The 18,844-nt window shown below is 40.9% G+C and overlaps 1 protein-coding gene across 1 annotated transcript in view; it reads right to left on the bottom strand.

Moving 5' to 3' along the window:
* Window positions 1–18,844, bottom strand: part of cdh13 (cadherin 13, H-cadherin (heart)) — an 892,196-nt gene that overhangs the window by 656,115 nt on the left and 217,237 nt on the right. The window contains exon 2 of the mRNA XM_061970208.1: window positions 17,856–17,976. Coding sequence (XP_061826192.1) covers window positions 17,856–17,976 — 121 coding nt within the window. The remainder of the gene's footprint in view (window positions 1–17,855; window positions 17,977–18,844) is intronic.

Genomic DNA, 18,844 nt, shown 5'->3' with positions numbered 1-18,844 from the left:
AGTCTGAATGTCATTAAAACAGTTAGCTCCATCTTTTGAGACTTCTTCCACACCCGTCCTTGCACGCTACACCGCTACAACAAAGATGACGGGGAAAAGACGCTGCTGAAGGTGAGCCACGTAAATAAGACCGCCCACAAAACGGCGCCTCCAAAAGAGACTGTCAGAAAGCGGCTTGAAGATGATCTGTAAAACATAATTTATGCAACATTTTGACCAAATAACCACCATTTCATGTTATGTAGACCACAAGGAAGTGTTTTACATCTTGAAAAAAATCATAATAAGACCCCTTTAATGCGCCTTATAATCCGGTTCGCCTTTTGTATGAAAAACGCCCTAAATAGACCGCTTCATCGGCAATGCGCCTTATAATCCGTTGCGCCCTATGGTCCGGAAAATACGGTAATTTAAAGCATGAAAACAAAGCCATTGTATCCCATTTGCTATACTGCAATACTATCTCCGTCAACGTATGTATTAGTGTGTTAGTCATCTTACTAATAGGTGTCTTACTGTTTTGAATACCCAGAGGGTCACAATCAGTCAGTCCAGGCCTACTAAATGGTTTGCAGTGCTTGGTTTATTTCATGATGATTGTTTTGGGTGTTAGGGTTAGTAGAATATGTGCAATGCGAGCAAAACTAAACATCCTCAGGCGTGTTTTCTTGTATTAACTCTCAGCTTATGCAGGTGTATCAAATATGTCATATTTTCTTTTTTTTGCCATCAGAGCATTTAATTTTCTCCATCACCCAGTTGTGCCTCATAGCCATCTGGGCTAGGGTTGTACGGTATACCGGTATAAGTATAGTACCGCGATACTAATGAATCATTTTCGGTACTATACCGTCTCTGAAACGTACCGTCCTGTACCCCCAGCCCGCGCCCGCGTCGAAGTCACGTCGTGACATTGCTTGTTTTACGAGCAGAAGAGCATGTTCGGCAGCGCACAGTCACGGAGTACTTACAAGCAGACACAGTGTGTAGACAGAAAAGGGAGAACGGACGCATTTTGGCTTAAAAACTAAAGATAAAGGTGAAGTTATAACACTGAAACGCTCTCAGGAAGAGGTGCCTTAAGACATGGCTAACTAGCTAACGGCTAACGTTCATCCGCCGTCGGCAGTGCTTTAGCTACTTCTAAATCACTAATCCTCGCCTCCATGGCGACAAATAAAGTAAGTTTCTTACAAGTATCATCCCTGCAGGACGAGGAATAGCTAAACATGCTTCACTACACACCGTAACTCACCGGCGTCAAAATGTAAACAAACGCCATGGGTGGATCTACACCTAACGTCTAGTCGATACTACTATGATTACGTCGATATGTTTTGGCATCACAACATCTTCTTTTATTTTTTTTAAATGTATATTATGTATATAAACTCAGGAAATATGTCCCTGGACACATGAGGACTTTGAATATGACCAATGTGTGATCCTGTTTTTTTGATTGATTGAAACTTGTATTAGTAGATTGCACAGTACAGTACATATTCCGTACAATTGACCACTAAATGGTAACATCCAAATACGTTTTTCAACTTGTTTAAGTCGGGGTCCACGTTAATCAATTCATGGTAACGACTTGGTATCGGATTGATACCCAAATTTGTGGTATCATCCAAAACTAATGTCAAGTATCAAACAACAGAAGAATAAGTGATGATTACATTTTAACAGAAGTGTAGATAGAACATGTTAAAAGATAAAGTAAGCAGATATAAACAGTACCGTATTTTTCGGAGTAGAAGTCGCTCCGGCCGAAAATGCATAATAAAGAAGGAAAAAAACATATATAAGTCGCACTGGAGTATAAGTCGCATTTTTGGGGGAAATTTATTTGATAAAACCCAACACCAAGAATAGACATTTGAAAGGCAATTTAAAATAAATAAAGAATAGTGAACAACAGGCTGAATAAGTGTATGTTATATGAGGCATAAATAACCAACTGAGAACGTGCCTGGTATGTTAACGTAACATATTATGGTAAGAGTCATTCAAATAACTATAACATATAGAACATGCTACACGTTTACCAAACAATCTGTCACTCCTAATCGCTAAATCCCATTAAATCTTATACGTCTAGTCTCTTACGTGAATGAGATAAATAATATTATTTGATATTTTACGGTAATGTGTTAATAATTTCAGACATAAGTCACTCCTGAGTATAAGTCGCACCCCCGGCCAAACTATGAAAAAAACTGCGAATTATAGTCCGAAAATTACGGTGAATGAACAAGTAGATTAATAATTCATTTTCTACCACTTGTCCTTAATTATTATAACTATTAGGTTTATTTTAATTATGTTTATTATTAATTACAATACCTATTATTAACTATTATAACTATTATGTTAAATCCACTATGGACTGGACTCTCACAATATTATGCTAGATCCGCTCGGCGTCCATTGCAAGGTTTCTCATTGTCATCCCATTGGGTTGAGTTTTTCCTTGCCCTGATGTGGGATCTGAGCCGAGGATGTCGTTGTGGCTTGTGCAGCCCTTTGAGACACTTGTGATTTAGGGCTATATAAGCAAACATTGATTGATTGATAATAATTTTGACAAAATATTAGAATGCTAAATGACACAATTGTCATGACTTGGTCCTGGGTGTTTGCTTTTCCGGAATGCAACGGAAAGTTGGCTCGGGCGAGACGGGAATGTCAGTACATATTTATTTAATATTATCAAAAAAAAGAACAAACTAAAGGTGCGCACAAGGCGGAAGTACAAACTTGACAAATGAAATAAATACTTGCACGTGGGCAGAAACTGTGAACATTGAAACAAAAAAACTAACTGTGGCATTAATAAACAAAAAAACTTACTTGGCTTGGACTAAAGTAGCAGCATGAAAGATGGACATGAAAACAAGTGTCAGGAATGTGAAGAGCATAAATGTGGGATGTCGCCAGCAAGACAAACTGAAAACAATGAACTTAAATACTACAGACATGATTAGTGAAAACAGGTGTGTGATTGAAAACGTGAAACAGGTGCGTGACGTGACAGGTGAAAACTAATGGTTGCTATGGTGACAAAACAAACAAAAGTGCACAAAAAGTCCAAAAACAAAACCGAACATGACTAAAACAAAACATGATCACACAGACATGACAACAATATGTTACTGCATATGTCAGCAGACTAATTAGGAGCCTTTGTTTGTTTACGTACTACTAAAAGACAAGTTGTCTTGTATGTTCACTATTTTATTTAAGGACTTAACTGCAATAAGAAACAAATGTTTAATGTACCCTAAGATTTTTTGTTAAAATAAAGCCAATAATGCCATTTTGTGGTCCCCTTTATTTAGAAAAGTACCAAAATAATTTTAGTACCGGTACCAAAATATTGGTATCGTTACAACACTAATCTGGGCTTTTCTGTGCTCCCCGCTGCTGAGGACGCCTGTAAATGCATCGCCAAACTACTGTATTTGCAGCTCTCTGTGCAAATGTGAGGTAATTTAACAGTGCAGAGTCGCCACTAGACAAGAGCATGCGTACTTCTGTGTGTACAGTACACGCGTGTGCTTGTGGTTGTGTCCGCAACCTGTGAGCAGAGGGACCCCCTGCGGTTGGAGGTGTTTTTTGCTGACAGAAACATATTCCAGGTAATAGAACCACTCCGTCGTCCCACGGCAGGGCACTAAAGCAGAACTGAGTCCTGTCTTCTACGACACGGTCCATTTAGTTTCCAGATGACAATGCTTCACTGAGTGACAAAATCAAGTTTCAAAAAAGTTGATGAAGTATGGCGTTTTTGCTGTGTTGGTAAGAAGTACTTCCTTAAAAAAAATTAAAAAAAAAAAAAAGGCCGGGGGCATTCAGACAGGATATGGCACACGAGCAGTAAACACCTAGTTTTATTCCATGTTTTTTTCCCCCTAGTGCATTAAGATACAGACGATTATGCTGAAGCAGGTAATGTTATTCTGCTGGAGTTGCATTCTAATGGGGAGGAAAGGAAACATACACAGAAAGGTGGCTCAATCAAAGCGATAAAAGAAAACATGTTCCCCAAATTGCATTACAAAATCATTAAAATGATTCAGACTTAAAGGGCAACTGCACTTCTTTTTTTTTTTTTTTATGTATTAGTAATACAATATTTAATTATGTATTTAGTTATATTTATTAATTATTTACTTCCTGTATATATACATATATATATATATATTTTTTTTTTTTATGATTATTTTTAATTAATTTCCATATGTCTTACTTGTATTGTATTCTTTATCTCTACACATGGTTCTTACTATTTTACAAGTTGTATTATTTTTTTTTATTTTGCAACGTTTCTCAGATGAACCATCTGCCTCAGGGGTTATCGGCCGTGCTTGTGGGGGCGCTATTGTGTCAGCGTCCCGGTGGCCATGGTCTGATGACCTCCTGGTGCAGATGGCTCCTGTGATAGTGTTTACTCACATGTCACCTCTGTACTCAGCCATGCAATCATCGGTCCATATAGTTGCATATGTGTGTATGGTGTGTGTGTGTTTGTGTTTTGTATCTGTATCCGTGCGTACGTATGTGATAATGGGGGATCTGGGTCACCGGGGTATTGTTTTAACTTTGTAAAGCACTTTGCGTTGCATTTGCTTTTAATGTATGAAAAGCGCTTTATGAATAAAGAGCTTATGTACCTATTTTGATCGTTTTAAGCATTCAACGGCACATTAATTTATAAAAATGCATCACGACATTTGCTTTTTTTCCAACAATATCATTGATTACTACTCAAGAGGGATGTAACAGTATAAAAATAGCACAGTATATGTCCACAAAAAAAAAAGGCTTAAAAATATTATAGTGTGTAAAATGTTTAGGATAAACACACTTGCTGTGATTGAACACAAACATCATGCTCAAATGATCTAATCATATTTATTACAACAAGTAGGTATTTTTAAGTGCAAAGAATTGTGCAGGGACTTTCAGTTTCATGCAAATAATAAAAATAACTTAGAGTTCCGTGTCTTTAAAGTGACAATGTAAACATCCAGTGTAAAACAATTATGTTCACTAGCTCCTATTTCACACTCGGCAGTGCAAAATGTAGCGTTCTCCTGGCAACCTCCAAACCCAGACTGGTCCATCAGATTGCCAGATGGAAAAGCGTGATTCATCAGTCCAGAGACGGCGTCGCCACTGGTCTAGAGTCCAGTGGGGACGTGCTTTACACCACTGCATCCCACGCTTTGCATTGGACTTGGTGATGTATGGCTTAGATGCAGCTGCTTGGCCATGGAAACCCATTCCATGAAGCTCTCTGCGTACTGTACGTGGGCTAATTAGAAGGTCACATGAAGTTTGGAGCTCTGTAGCAACTGACTGTGCAGAAAGTCTTTGCACTCTGCGCTTCAGCATCCGCCGACCCCTCTCTGTCAGTTTACGTGGCCTACCACTTTGTGGCTGAGTTGCTGTTGTTCTCAAACTCTTCACTTTTCTTACAATAAAGTTGACTTTGGAATATTTAGGAGCGAGGACAGTTTTCACAACTGGATTTGTTGCACAGGTGGCATCCTATGACAGTTCCACGCTGGAAATCACTGAGTGCAGCCCATTCTTTCACAAATGTTTGTAGAAACAGTCTCCATGCCTAAGTGCTTGATTTTATACACCTGTGGCCGGGTCAAGTGATTAGGACACCTGATTCTCATCATTTGGATGGGTGGCCAAATACTTTTGGCAATATAGTGCAGTGTTTTTCAACCACTGTGCCGCGGCACACTAGTGTGCCGTGATATACAGTCTGGTGTGCCGTAGGAGATTATCTTATTTCACCTATTTGGGTTAAAAATATTTTTTGCAAACCATTATAGTCTGCAGAATCACCAAAAATGATTCCCGGGTGCGGCCACCACTGCTACTCACTGCTCCCTGTTTGACAATCATTGGTACTTTAACTTTAACGTGTTGTTGTTGAGTGTCGGTACTGTCTAGAGCTCGGCAGAATAACCGTGTAATACTCTTCCATATCAGTAGGTGGCAGCCGGTAGCTAATTGCTTCGCACGGGGGGCAGCATGCTTAAACCAAAAATAAACAAAAAGGTGAGTGCTCCTAAGAAAAGACATTGAAGCTTAGGGAAGGCTATGTAGAACGCAACTAAAACTGAACTGGCTACAAAGTAAACAAAAACAGAATGCTGGACGACAGCAAAGACTTACTGTGGAGCAAAGACGGCATCCACAATGTACATCCGTACATGACATGACAATCAACAATGTCCCCACAAAGAAGGATAACAACAACGGACATATTCTTGATTGCTAAAACAAAGTAGATGTGGGAAATATCGCTTAAAGGAAGACATGAAACTGCTACAGGAAAATACCAAAAAAAGAGAAAAAGCCACCAAAATAGGAACGCATGACAAGAACTAAAACACTAAACACAGGAAAACAGCAAAACAACTCCAAATATAATGTGGTGACAGTACACCTACTTTGAGACAATAGCTATAGTGATGCATGCTTGGTTATGGTTTAAAGTCATATCCAACAATTGCGACAACGACTTTTTACTGTCAATTGAGTTTCGCTTTTTAATGATTTCTGCTGTTGGTGTCCCTCCGCATTTTTTCAACACAAAAAATGTGCCTTGGCTCAATAAAGGTTGAAAAACACTGATATAGTGTATGCAAGCCTGATATCATCCCAAATAGCTGAATGTGATGGATTGGATCCATACCCTCTTAGGAACAGGGCCGCCCCTGCCTATACGCAGATTACGCACTGTGGTGGGGGGAGCATCATTTTACGTGAGGTATGCAAGGTGAAATAGACATTAAACTGCATTGTTTAATTCACATTTAAAAATGAATAAATCATAAACAGGCTTGGATGGTGTATTTTAAAAGGGGTCATTTAATGCAAAAACCCACTTTCCCTGCCAGTTGGCACCTGTTTTCCATAAGTGCCGGAAATTTGAATAAAACCGTGGCGGTGGTGTGGAGTTATTTATAAAACGATCGTGTCTTGTTTGGAACAGTTTTGTTCCCATTTGTGACACATGCCAACTTGTGACGTCAGCATATATCTCCATTTATAAATGTTTTTTTTTCCGGGTGACCCTTGTTAAAGTACCAATCATGGTCACACACACACTCTAGGTGTTGTGAGATTATCCTCTGCATTTGACCCATCACCCTCACCCCCTGGGAGGTGAGGTGAGCAGTGAGCAGGAGCGGTGGCCTCGCCCGGGAATCATTTTGGTGATTTAACCCCCAATTCCAACCCTTGATGCTGAGTGGAAATAAATCAGCTATGTATGCGATGCGTCCTCAATGTGAACGTTCCTGTGCTCAAGTAGCATTCATCCGACCACAACGTCACCAAAAAGAAATAAGCGTCATAATTATTCGCCAAAATAGACTACTGTAAGATAATTAGTTGACAACGGAGCAGAAAACAGGTGAAAATGATATGTTTTAGGAACTCACGTGAAACTTCCACCACTTCTGTCTCCGACTGCTCGCTTTTTAAGCAGGCATCAAAGCAAAATATCCCTTAAAACTGCCAGAACCTAATGGCGCGTTCCATGTGTACTAGGCAGTCGGAATTTACGAGTTCCTAGTCAGAATTTTAATTGGAACGCACCTCGAGGTCGGATTTCAAACTCGGAAAGTCGGGGCATTCTCACCACGTCCGAGTTTGTTTCAAAGATCGGATTTGACAAAAGAATCAGAATTGCACATCCAATTCCATTTCAATTGAACGTAGCCTAAAACAGGGTGATTGCCTCATAACGACTGTTGTGCTTTTAAAGCCACGTTTATACTACACACAAAATCAGATTTTGCCCTCAAGTGACACAGATCTGATTTTTTATTTTTTCCTATCAGTCTAAAAGCTCCAAAGCCCTTCAAATCTGATCTTTCCGCATCAGATTTGAGCCACATCAGGAGGTTGTCTGAATCTAATATTTTCAAATGTGACTGCAGTACAAACGGCAATGCGACCTTTTATGCCGTTTTTGGTCGAATTACGTGATATGTGTGCGCAGCACCATCCCACTTTCCTTTTTTACAGTATCTGACTACTTCCTCTACACAACAACCCACTAAAACTCTGATCTGTGGTGTCCATGTTTTTACGAGATTTGTTCTGTCAAAATGAGCCGCTTTGTTGGAAATAAGCTGCCGGCGGTGTCCATCGCAGAAACGATACCTAAAGTTTCGAAACACAGATTTAGACATCAGATTAAACATACAGTAAAATAATCACCTACCGTATTTTTCGGAGTATAAGTCGCACCGGAGTATAAATCGCACCTGCCGAAAATGCATAATAAAGAAGGAAAAAAACATATATAAATCGCACTGGAGCCCGGCCAAACTATGAAAAAAACTGCAACTTATAGTCCGAAAAATACGGTACTTGTAGCGCTAGTGTCAAGTCATCTACGAGAGGAAGCTCAGTTCAACAGATCGACTTCCAGTCAAATTCAATTGTTTTCACTGTATAGAACCCAGGCCACAGTTGAGCCACATTGGTGCCTGTGCACGTTTAAACTGGAGTCTGACAAAGATCATATTTTACTTGCAGTGTAAACAGTCAGCTGAAAAAATTGGAAACTTAGTGCGATGTATATTCACAGCTGTCGTTTTGCACCACAGTAGAACACAACCATTCATTTCTGGGCATTTTGTTACGGCTCAGACTCCTGCCAACGCCGTTCATTCATCTGTGCGCTCCAGTGAGTGCACCTCGGGACACGCCCACGGCCGCGCCCAGACAGGGACGCGCCGTGCGCGTCTCCGCCCAGCAGAATCCGCCAGCTGCAATCATTTACAGACAATCGGCACACCTGCCTGTGATGATCAAGCGGTCTTCTTAAGCCTGGACAACCTGCCGCCGCTCGCCGGAGTATAGTCTTCTTACCCTTGTAAGCATCCCGTGTCTGGCTTCCATCCCGCGAACTCGCGCCTCCCCTGTGACTTCCGTGTTTCTGTTGTGTTCTGATGTTCCTGTTGTCTTCCTGCAGCGCTTCCCGTGTTCTTCCGTGATCCCCTGTTGTTTCCCCTACCTCCCGGACTGCCCTTTTGGATTCTCGACCTCCCGCTTGGAAACGGATCTTGCCTCTTTTCTCCTGCCCTGGATCATCTGCCTGCCCAATGGACTGTCTTCCTGCCTTGTTCCTCCTCTCGCCCAACACAACACTTGGTAACTCACACTACAGCTAATCACACACATAGCCACACATCACATACACTTTTGGATCTAGTTCACACTCCATTTCCTTAGTTTATATTTGTATTGTTTGATTATTATATATATATAAATACATATATGGTTAATATATATAATAAATCCTTGTACATATACCCCTTCTGGTGTATGTCGCCGTCACCTCCCCTTAGTCCAACCATTACACATTTCCTCTTGCAGAGGATAATTAAGTTAAAGTTAAAGTACCAATGATTGTCACACACACACGAGGTGCGGCAAAGTTATTCTCTGCATTTGACCCATCAGCCTTCATCACCCTCTGGGAGGTGAGGAGAGCAGTGAGCAGCAGCGGTGGCCGCGCCCAGGAATCATTGTTCGTGATTTAACCCCCAATTCCAACCATTGATGCTGAGTGTCAAGCAGGGAGGTAATGGGTCCCCATTTGTATAGTCTTTGGTATGACTCGGCCGGGGTTTGAACTCACAACTTACCGATCTCAGGGCGGACACTCTAACTACTTTGGATCATGCACCATACTATCAGACTAGCACTGCCCAATCCTATTCTGAGCATGAACTGATGAAGCATGCTTGGATGCGAGGGATTAACATCTTCTATAACAATTTGAATAGTCCATTAGTGATCTATTCAATACCCTAGACCAGTGGTTTTTCACCAAGTGCTACCTCAAAAACACTTCGCTCTCCACGTTCCACCATAATGACCAACATTAAAATACAGTAGTAGGCCTAGGTCAGGGGTCGGCAACCCGCGGCTCCGGAGCCGCATGCGGCTCTTTGGTCACTCTGATGCGGCTCAGCAGCCTACTTGCTGAATCCCCCAATTTTCCTGTGAGACTTCCGGATTTCAGTGCCTCTCGCAGAAAACTCCCGATTTTCACCCTTACGGCTATAATAAGGGCGTGCCATGATGGCACAACATTTGGCGCCCTCTACAATCTGTATTAACAGAGTGCCAGCCCAACACTTGTTAAACAATATACGTCTTCTGCTTGCACACGTACGTGACAGCAACGCATACTTGGTCAACAGCCACACAGGTTACACTAACGGTGGTCATATAAAACAACTTTAACACTCTTACTAATAATGCGCCACACTTTGAACCAAAACCAAACAAGAATGACAAACACATTTCGGGAGAACATCTGCACCTTAACAACATAAACACAACAGAACAAACACCCAGAATCCCATGCAGCCCTGACTCTTCCGGGCTACATTATACACCCCTGCTACCACCAAACCCCGCCCCCACCCCAACCCTGCTCCCTCACACATCAACCCCCCCTCTGTGCGTCGGTTGAGGTGGGCGGGGTTTGGTAGCGGGGGGTGTATAATGTATCCCGGAAGAGTTAGGGCTGCATGGGATTCTGGGTATTTGTCCTGTTGTGTTTATGTTGTGTTACGGTGCAGATGTTCTCCCGAAATGTGTTTGTCATTCTTGTTTGGTGTGGGTTCACAGTGTGGCGCATTATTAGTAAGAGTGTTAAAGTTTTTTATACCGCCACAGTCAGTGTGACCTGTGTGGTTGTTGACAAAGTATGCCTTGCTGTCACTTACGTGAGCAAGTAGAAGCCCCATACAACGTGTGGCTGGGCCGGCACGCTGATTGTAGCTGGCGCTACATGCTGTAGCATCACGGCATGTTCGAGAGAACAGTTGCCCCGAAATTCGTGGTCTGCCGGAATAATCGGGAGGGTTGACAAGTATGACGCTATCAAGCGCCATTCATATATAACCCGCGGGCCGCACTAACATTCAATTTTCATATTGAGGTGTGTGCCGCGTGTCTGAGACCCCTGGTTTATACATCGCACAAAGCAAAAAAAAAAACTTTGTATGCAGTGTTATTTCATTTTAAATTTCAAAAGATTTTTGTGGCTCCCATTGTTTTCTATAATTTGTGAAACTGGTCAAAATGGCTCTTTGACTGGTAAAGGTTGCCGACCCCTGGCCTAGGTATTCATTAAAGACAAGGCATTGGTTTTATTTAAGTATGTTAAAATTTTCGGCCACTGAAACATTACACACAGTTTGAACAGTAACACCGTGTTTGAATGTTGGAAACTAAAACACTAAATCACTTAAGTGATTCTTTGGCGTACCACTAGATCAGGGGTAGGGTCTCCCAAGACAAACAGGTCCTAGGTGAGGGATCAGACAAAGAGCAGCTCGAAGACTTCTATGGAAATACAAGAACTGAGACTCAGATTTCCCTTGCCCGGACGCGGGTCACCGGGGCCCCCCTCTGGAGCCAGGCCCGGAGTTGGGGCACGATGGAGAGTGCCTGGTGCCGGGCACAGCCTGAAGAGGCACCGTGGGTCCCCCCTCCAATGGGCTCACCACCCATAGCAGGGGCCATAGAGGTCGGGTGCAAAGTGAGCTGGGCGGTCCGATCCTCGGCTACATAAACTAGCTCTTGGGACGTGGAATGTCACCTCGCTGAGGTGGAAGGAGCCTGAGCTTTTGCGCGAGGTGGAGAATTTCCGGCTGGATATAGTCGGACTCACCTCGACGCACAGCAAGGGCTCTGGAACCAGTTCTCTCTCGAGAGAGAGAGGCTGGACTGTCTTCCACACTGGCATTGCACGCAGTGAGAGGCGACGAACACCAAGGAGATATGCTGTGGTACCAGAAGAATGCTGGTCTCACAGGACCCTCCACTTTTCCAGCCCCTCAGCATCGATGGTCAGTTATTTCTAAACAATGTACAATTTAATGGACGGTGCAGTCCTTCAACTATCAACACCTGCTAGTACAAACTCCGTTTCCATATGAATTGGGAAATTTTGTTAGATGTAAATATAAACGGAATACAATGATTTGCAAATCCTTTTCAACCCATATTCAATTGAATGCACTACAAAGACAAGATATTTGATGTTCAAACTCATAAACTTTATTTTTTTTTTGCAAATAATAAATAACTTAGAATTTCATGGCTGCAACATGTGACAAAGTAGTTGAGAAAGGGCATGTTCACCACTGTGTTACATGGCCTTTCCTTTTAACAATAATGTGCCACACATTTTCACTGGGAGACAGGTCTGGACTACAGGCAGGCCAGTCTAGTACCCGCACTCTTTTACTATGAAGCCACGTTGATGTAACACGTGGCTTGGCATTGTCTTGCTGAAATAAGCAGGGGCGTCCATGGTAACGTTGCTTGGATGGCAACATATGTTGCTCCAATACCTGTATGTACCTTTCAGCATTAACGGCGCCTTCACAGATGTGTAAGTTACCCATGTCTTGGGCACTAATACAACCCCATACCATCACAGATGCTGGCTTTTCAACTTTGCGCCTATAACAATCCAGATGATTCTTTTCCTCTTTGGTCCGGAGGACACGACGTCCACAGTTTCCAAAAACAATTTGAGATGTGGACTCGTCAGACCACAGAACACTTTTCCACTTTGCATCAGTCCATCTTAGATGAGCTCAGGCCCAGCGAAGCCGACGGCGTTTCTGGGTGTTGTTGATAAACGGTTTTCGCCTTGCATAGGAGAGTTTTAACTTGCACTCACAGATGTAGCGACCAACTGTAGTTACTGACAGTGGGTTTCTGAAATGTTCCTGAGCCCATGTGGTGATATCCTTTACACACTGATGTCGCTTGTTGATGCAGTACAGCCTGAGGGATCGAAGGTCACGGGCTTAGCTGCTTACGTGCAATTATTTCTCCAGATTCTCTGAACCCTTTGATGATATTACGGACCGTAGATAGTGAAATCCCTAAATTCCTTGCAATAGCTGGTTGAGAAAGGTTATTCTTAAACTGTTCAACAATTTGCTCACGCATTTGTTGACAAAGTGGTGACCCTCGCCCCATCCTTGTTTGTGAATAACTGAGCATTTCATGGAATCTACTTTTATACCCAATCATGGCACCCACCTGTTCCCAATTAGCCTGTTCACCTGTGGGATGTTCCAAATAAGTGTTTGATGAGCATTCCTCAACTTTATCAGTATTTATTGCCACCTTTCCCAACTTCTTTGTCTCGTGTTGCTGGCATCAAATTCTAAAGTTAATGATTATTTGCAAAAAAAAAATGTTTATCAGTTTGAACATCAAATATGTTGTCTTTGTAGGATATTCAACTGAATATGGGTTGAAAATGATTTGCAAATCATTGTATTCCGTTTATATTTACATCTAACACAATTTCCCAACTCAAATGGAAACGGGGTTTGTACCTTCACCACACATGCTGATACCGTTTATCTGAAAGCACGGCCGTGCTTCCACCTGCTGAGAGAAAACTCAGGTTTTTCAGCATCGATTAGGACACTCTGGCTCTGGTCTACAAATCATTAATAGAATCCAAAGTAATTTTCAACATGGCGTCCTGGTACAATTTACTTACCATTAAACATCAAACAAAACGTGCCCTCATACTCATACCCTCATAACAGGCCAGGAAAATAATAGCACTCTCCAGACCTCCCTGACAGATCTCCACACTCAGCCAGTTACCAAGAAAACCAGCTCCATCATTCAGGACCCCACACACCCACTGCACTCATCCTTCCTGCTGCTACCATCAGAACATCACTTTAAAGTCCCACTTACCAGGAAAAACATATATAAAAACACTTTCATTCCCACTGCCATTATCACTTTAAACACAAATAAATGAAAACTGTTGCATCATCCTTTAGATCTTACATTTTGTGTCAATATTCTATTTTGCATCTCTTATTTTTTTGTTTTGTCTTAGAGCCTGTCGAAGATGAATTTATGTTTCGCAAAAAGTTTATCCATCTATTAAATCACATAATCCAATCTTTGTTTTAAGGATCAAACCCCCAGTATGTGTTGTTTAAAACTCATATAGGATTGGGACAGTTTAATCCAATATATATATATATATATATATATATATATATATATATATATATATATATATATATATATATATATATATATATATATATATATATATATATATATATATATATATATATATATATATATATATATATATATATATATATATACACGGCATGGCGCAGTGGAAGAATGGCCGTGCGCGACCCGAGGGTCCCTGGTTCAATCCCCACCTAGTACCAACCTCGTCATGTCCGTTGTGTCCTGAGCAAGACACTTCACCCTTGCTCCTGATGGGTGCTGGTTAGCGCCTTGCATGGCAGCTCCCTCCATCAGTGTGTGAATGTGTGTGTGAATGGGTAAATGTGGAAGTAGTGTCAAAGCGCTTTGAGTACCTTGAAGGTAGAAAAGCGCTATACAAGTACAACCCATTTATCATTATCATTTATATATATATATATATATAATTCTGATTTCAGGTGAATCTCAGGAACAGAATGTAATTTAAATCAAACTCTAACTGGTCAAATAAATAACATTCACTGATCATTATTCAACAGATTTTTTTTTTAAACCATTCAGTTAGAATGGTAGACTACCAAACACTAAAGACCAGAAAGGCAAAACAATTGAAATTTGCTAAAAAGATGTCACAATCAAACAAAGTATTAAATGTTTACTCTAATTTGGAATTTAATAGTTACAGACACATCTAAAAATCATTGAACATTGTTATTCACAATGGCATCCCTGTGTTGTTGTTTTTTAATGTTTGAATTGTATGTTTTATATGAAAGCACTTGGAATATTAGCTTTTTCGGGGGACATACAGTACAGGCCAAACTTTTTGGAAACTTTTGGCCTGTACTGTATATAGTCTGGCTTCTCAAAGGATATGGAAAATTGGGTAATTCTACTTTCTGTGTTGTCTTTTGTGTCTTAAAATAAATACACTTTGAGTGACCCCATGTTGGTTATTATTTTAGTTGTTTTTTTTACACGCCTAGCAACATTCAGAGTGATGCGCAGTTTAATTTGAGCTTTCATGATTTAATCATTGTATTCTATTATTAATTAATTGCATGGTTTGATATAATTAATCTGGATCAAAATGATCCATCTTTGGTAATATTTATTTTTTGCTATCCAGGGTCAGGTAGTCTGTTTTACTTTTATGCTGTTTTTTTCAAAGCAACATTGGATTAGATCATCTATCCATCCGTCCATTCTCTACCGCGTGTCCCTCTCTGGGTCGCGGGAGATGCTGGAGCCTATCCCAGCTGCACTCGGGCGGAAGGCGGGGTCCACCCAAGATAATCCAAATACATAGGTTTGGGGCAAGTTGTTGAAAGGTAATGGGTTGTTCAAAAGGGAAAGAAGGATTCTGAAATCGAATAGATCGCAGAATCCATTCCCTGTTTTAATCTGGATCAAACCTTCAGTTTGTCAGGACGAGGACTATGGTGCAGCTTACTGCAAGAAATGTTTTCCCGTGGTGCAAACGTACTTGACTGGACATCGGATGAAGGTAGGAACATGATTTAATTACTCAAAAGTACAAACAAAAGGCGCGCACAAGGCGGAGATACAAACTTAACGCAGGGAACAAAACTAACACTAAGACAGAAACTATGGACATGAAACAAAACTACACTTACTGTGACGTGAAACGAGCATGAAAACTATGGCATGGAATACAAGCATCGAAAGTCGGGAATCATGGCATGAAGTGAGCAATGTCGCCAGGCGGACTACCTGGCAACTAGCGGCTTAAATAATAATGACATGATTAACACAGGTGCGTGAGTCCAAACAAATGAGGCAGGTGAAACTAATGAGTTGACATGGTAACTGAAACAATGGAGCGTAAACAGGAACTAAGAGTCCAAAAAACAACAGAACATAACCAAACAAAAACATGACCACAGAACATGACACAGTTTGTGTTGTTCAAAATCATTCAGTAGGATTTGAATAATTTTGCTCCAAAAAACAGGATTATCCTGATTGTAAATGTCATAAAACTATAAAATTGTTAAAATAACAAATGTTTATCATTTAGTGTACATTATGTACTTTAATTTACATTTTCGCACTTAACTTGTTTAACCGTTAGTGATTAAGTGAATAAAGACATGGGCTCCAAAATAAACCTTTCAGTATAATAAAGTCAAAATAGAATAAATGTATTGTAAAAACAATGAGACCCTTGAACAATCCCCCCAAACATATTTTAATAACAAACAAAAAATGTTTTAAAAGTTTTGTATTTGTCGTGTCTTTGATGATGGGTCATAAAATGCATTATACTGTAAAGGGAAGTTTGAATGGAAGATTGTTCTTTTTGTGGATTTTCTCTCAAAATAGAAAATGCTCACAGGGACTTCATGTTGGCTCTTCTAAGTGTCATCAACTTGGCGACTTTCCCATCAAATCTGGCAACTTTCCAACTCGTCTCAGCTACTTTCTTTCTCAAAAGCGACAAATCTAACTACTTTCTGCGGGGGTTTTAGAGACATGAAAGCACGTAACATTTTGCAGTGAATGTCCTTCTCGAGTGGCGTTGACAACAGCTGCCGCAGTTTCCGCCTTGGTTTACAGAGCAAGATGTAAAATAAAAAAATTAAAATGATTATTTACTGTAATGTCACACTTAAATAAATCACTGTTCATGATAATGAGCAAGTCAGTGGATCCGGTTTGTCTGTGATTGTCAAAACCCTTCATTCTTTTGATCAAATTTGATACTCTACCAATTAACAATGCAGAACAAAACTTATTCAAATGTGAAGAAAACTAGGAATCAACAGTTAATTTGCAGCTCTAATCAAAATTAGCATTTTTAAAAACTCACTTCTGATCCCTCTCGCAAACGTATTTCTCTGTGCTACGGCGTCAATCGCAATTAATTATGCAAATGACGCGATGACATTGTTGTATACTTGATGGTCGTGCCACTCTCCCAGGACAGAGTGACTGTGTGTTGGGTGATGAGCCAAGACGACGCCACGAGGAACGTTGAACAAAAAGCTGTATTTGTTTCAGCGAGCCTCAGACTGGAGCTGCAGCTCCAGGAGAAGGAGTATGAGCCTGATCAATATTCTGCTTTGTTCTTGGACAACTGTCCTTAAATACTGTTCACACAAAGACAGTTACTCTTTATTGTTCTGGCCTTGGGGCCTGTCAGTCAACCTATTTACTGTGATCGGTTTGAGTCGGGTGACCTCAGACCCTTATCCTCTACTCCTACTTCTGAGGGCTTCCTACCAGATGTTGCTAATGTCTTTACACTTCCTCCTAAAATCTAACTGCTGCTATCCTTTAAGAGTCCAATTACCTGGGAGCAAAAGCTACCACCCTCTGGAGCGCCTGTGATTGGCATGTGCACTTTTGACCTTAGTAAAATAATCCTCTAAAGGATTCTGTGACCAAATACAAACACATGCTAGCTCACAATCATATAAGAAAATGGTACATGGTATAATTCACCTCAACAGCCAATAGCTCATCTTATGCAACAGTGGCTCTTCTACCTGTTGTTCTTTACATATATCAGGATTGTGATATGTTGTCCTAATTGGAGGATTGGTAATCTTGAAAACTGTATCTGGATCAAGTTATTCCAATCCAAAATTGCTTTGAAAAAACAACATAAAGACGGATGTGCCAATCCTGGGTAAACAAAAAAATTCTGAACAAGATTAAATGTTTTGAACAACTGGCCCTTCAAGATTTGAACAACTGGACCCTGAGAAAAAGAAAGAGCTTGCTGGTTGTGTTCATTTCACACTGACCTTGTAGGAGTGGCAGGCCTTTCTGGAAAGTTCTCCTATATGCCACCTGGTATTGTTTGACCTGGAAGCCGGGCACACAGCCCTCGTGGTGTCCTTCCTGTCGGCAACATACATCGGCGGTCTGCAAGACAAAGGATGCCAAAAGTTATGAAAAACACACATTTTCGAGCTAAAAGTTCGATTGAAGGTTAGCAAGAGACCGAGTCAATTTGCAGACTGATCAATCGGAAATAACATAAACACTCAACAGACCGTAACTAGTTCCATATATCTTTGAAATATTTTTTTCAGTTCGAGTGAGGACATGGCCTCCCAGTCTCTGAGGAATTACTATCAAAGAGGTTGTGTTCATGCTAATAGGCTGGGCCTCACTGTGTACTTTTGTAAGTGGATTGCATGGATGTCAGTGCACTCTCCTGAGGGTTGTCTCGCTGTTGGCAGCACTTCCTGCTGCTGCAGCAAGAGAACTTAAGCTTTATGCAAGACAGCGAGAGATATCTGAATTAATTATATGGAGGCTTCTGATAAGCACGTCCCACATAGTGAGCGGTACTCATGTTATGAGTTACGTGAAAAGATGAATGACCTTGAGCTATTTATACTGTATATTGACCACGGTCTACTTTTGGCATCTTTGTGCAACTCAAAGCCGACATTACAGTGTTCAACACTTGAATAATGAACTTAACTTAACTGCACCACTTTTAACACCCTTCATTGGGGTACCAACATCAATACTAGGCTCCCTAAAGAGAGGAGCTGGATACATTTAAGTTGGTTGTTTGCTCACCAGATACTGTACTTTCTCTGCACTTTATACACCAGCTTCACATGGCGACAATAAGATTAGCCTCGTCACATCATACCAGTGAAATTGGCAACTGGGTCAAGGTGATCCAATGAAATCGTTCACATTACATCAAACACACTCACACAATCATTCAGTCAGTCATTTAAAAGCCTACTGAAACCCACTACTACCGACCACG

This window comes from Nerophis lumbriciformis, linkage group LG10 (genome assembly GCF_033978685.3).
Source record: "Nerophis lumbriciformis linkage group LG10, RoL_Nlum_v2.1, whole genome shotgun sequence".
Taxonomy (NCBI): domain Eukaryota; kingdom Metazoa; phylum Chordata; class Actinopteri; order Syngnathiformes; family Syngnathidae; genus Nerophis; species Nerophis lumbriciformis.
The sequence above is the reverse complement of the archived record's forward strand: the minus strand, read 5'-3'. Positions and strand labels throughout refer to the sequence as shown.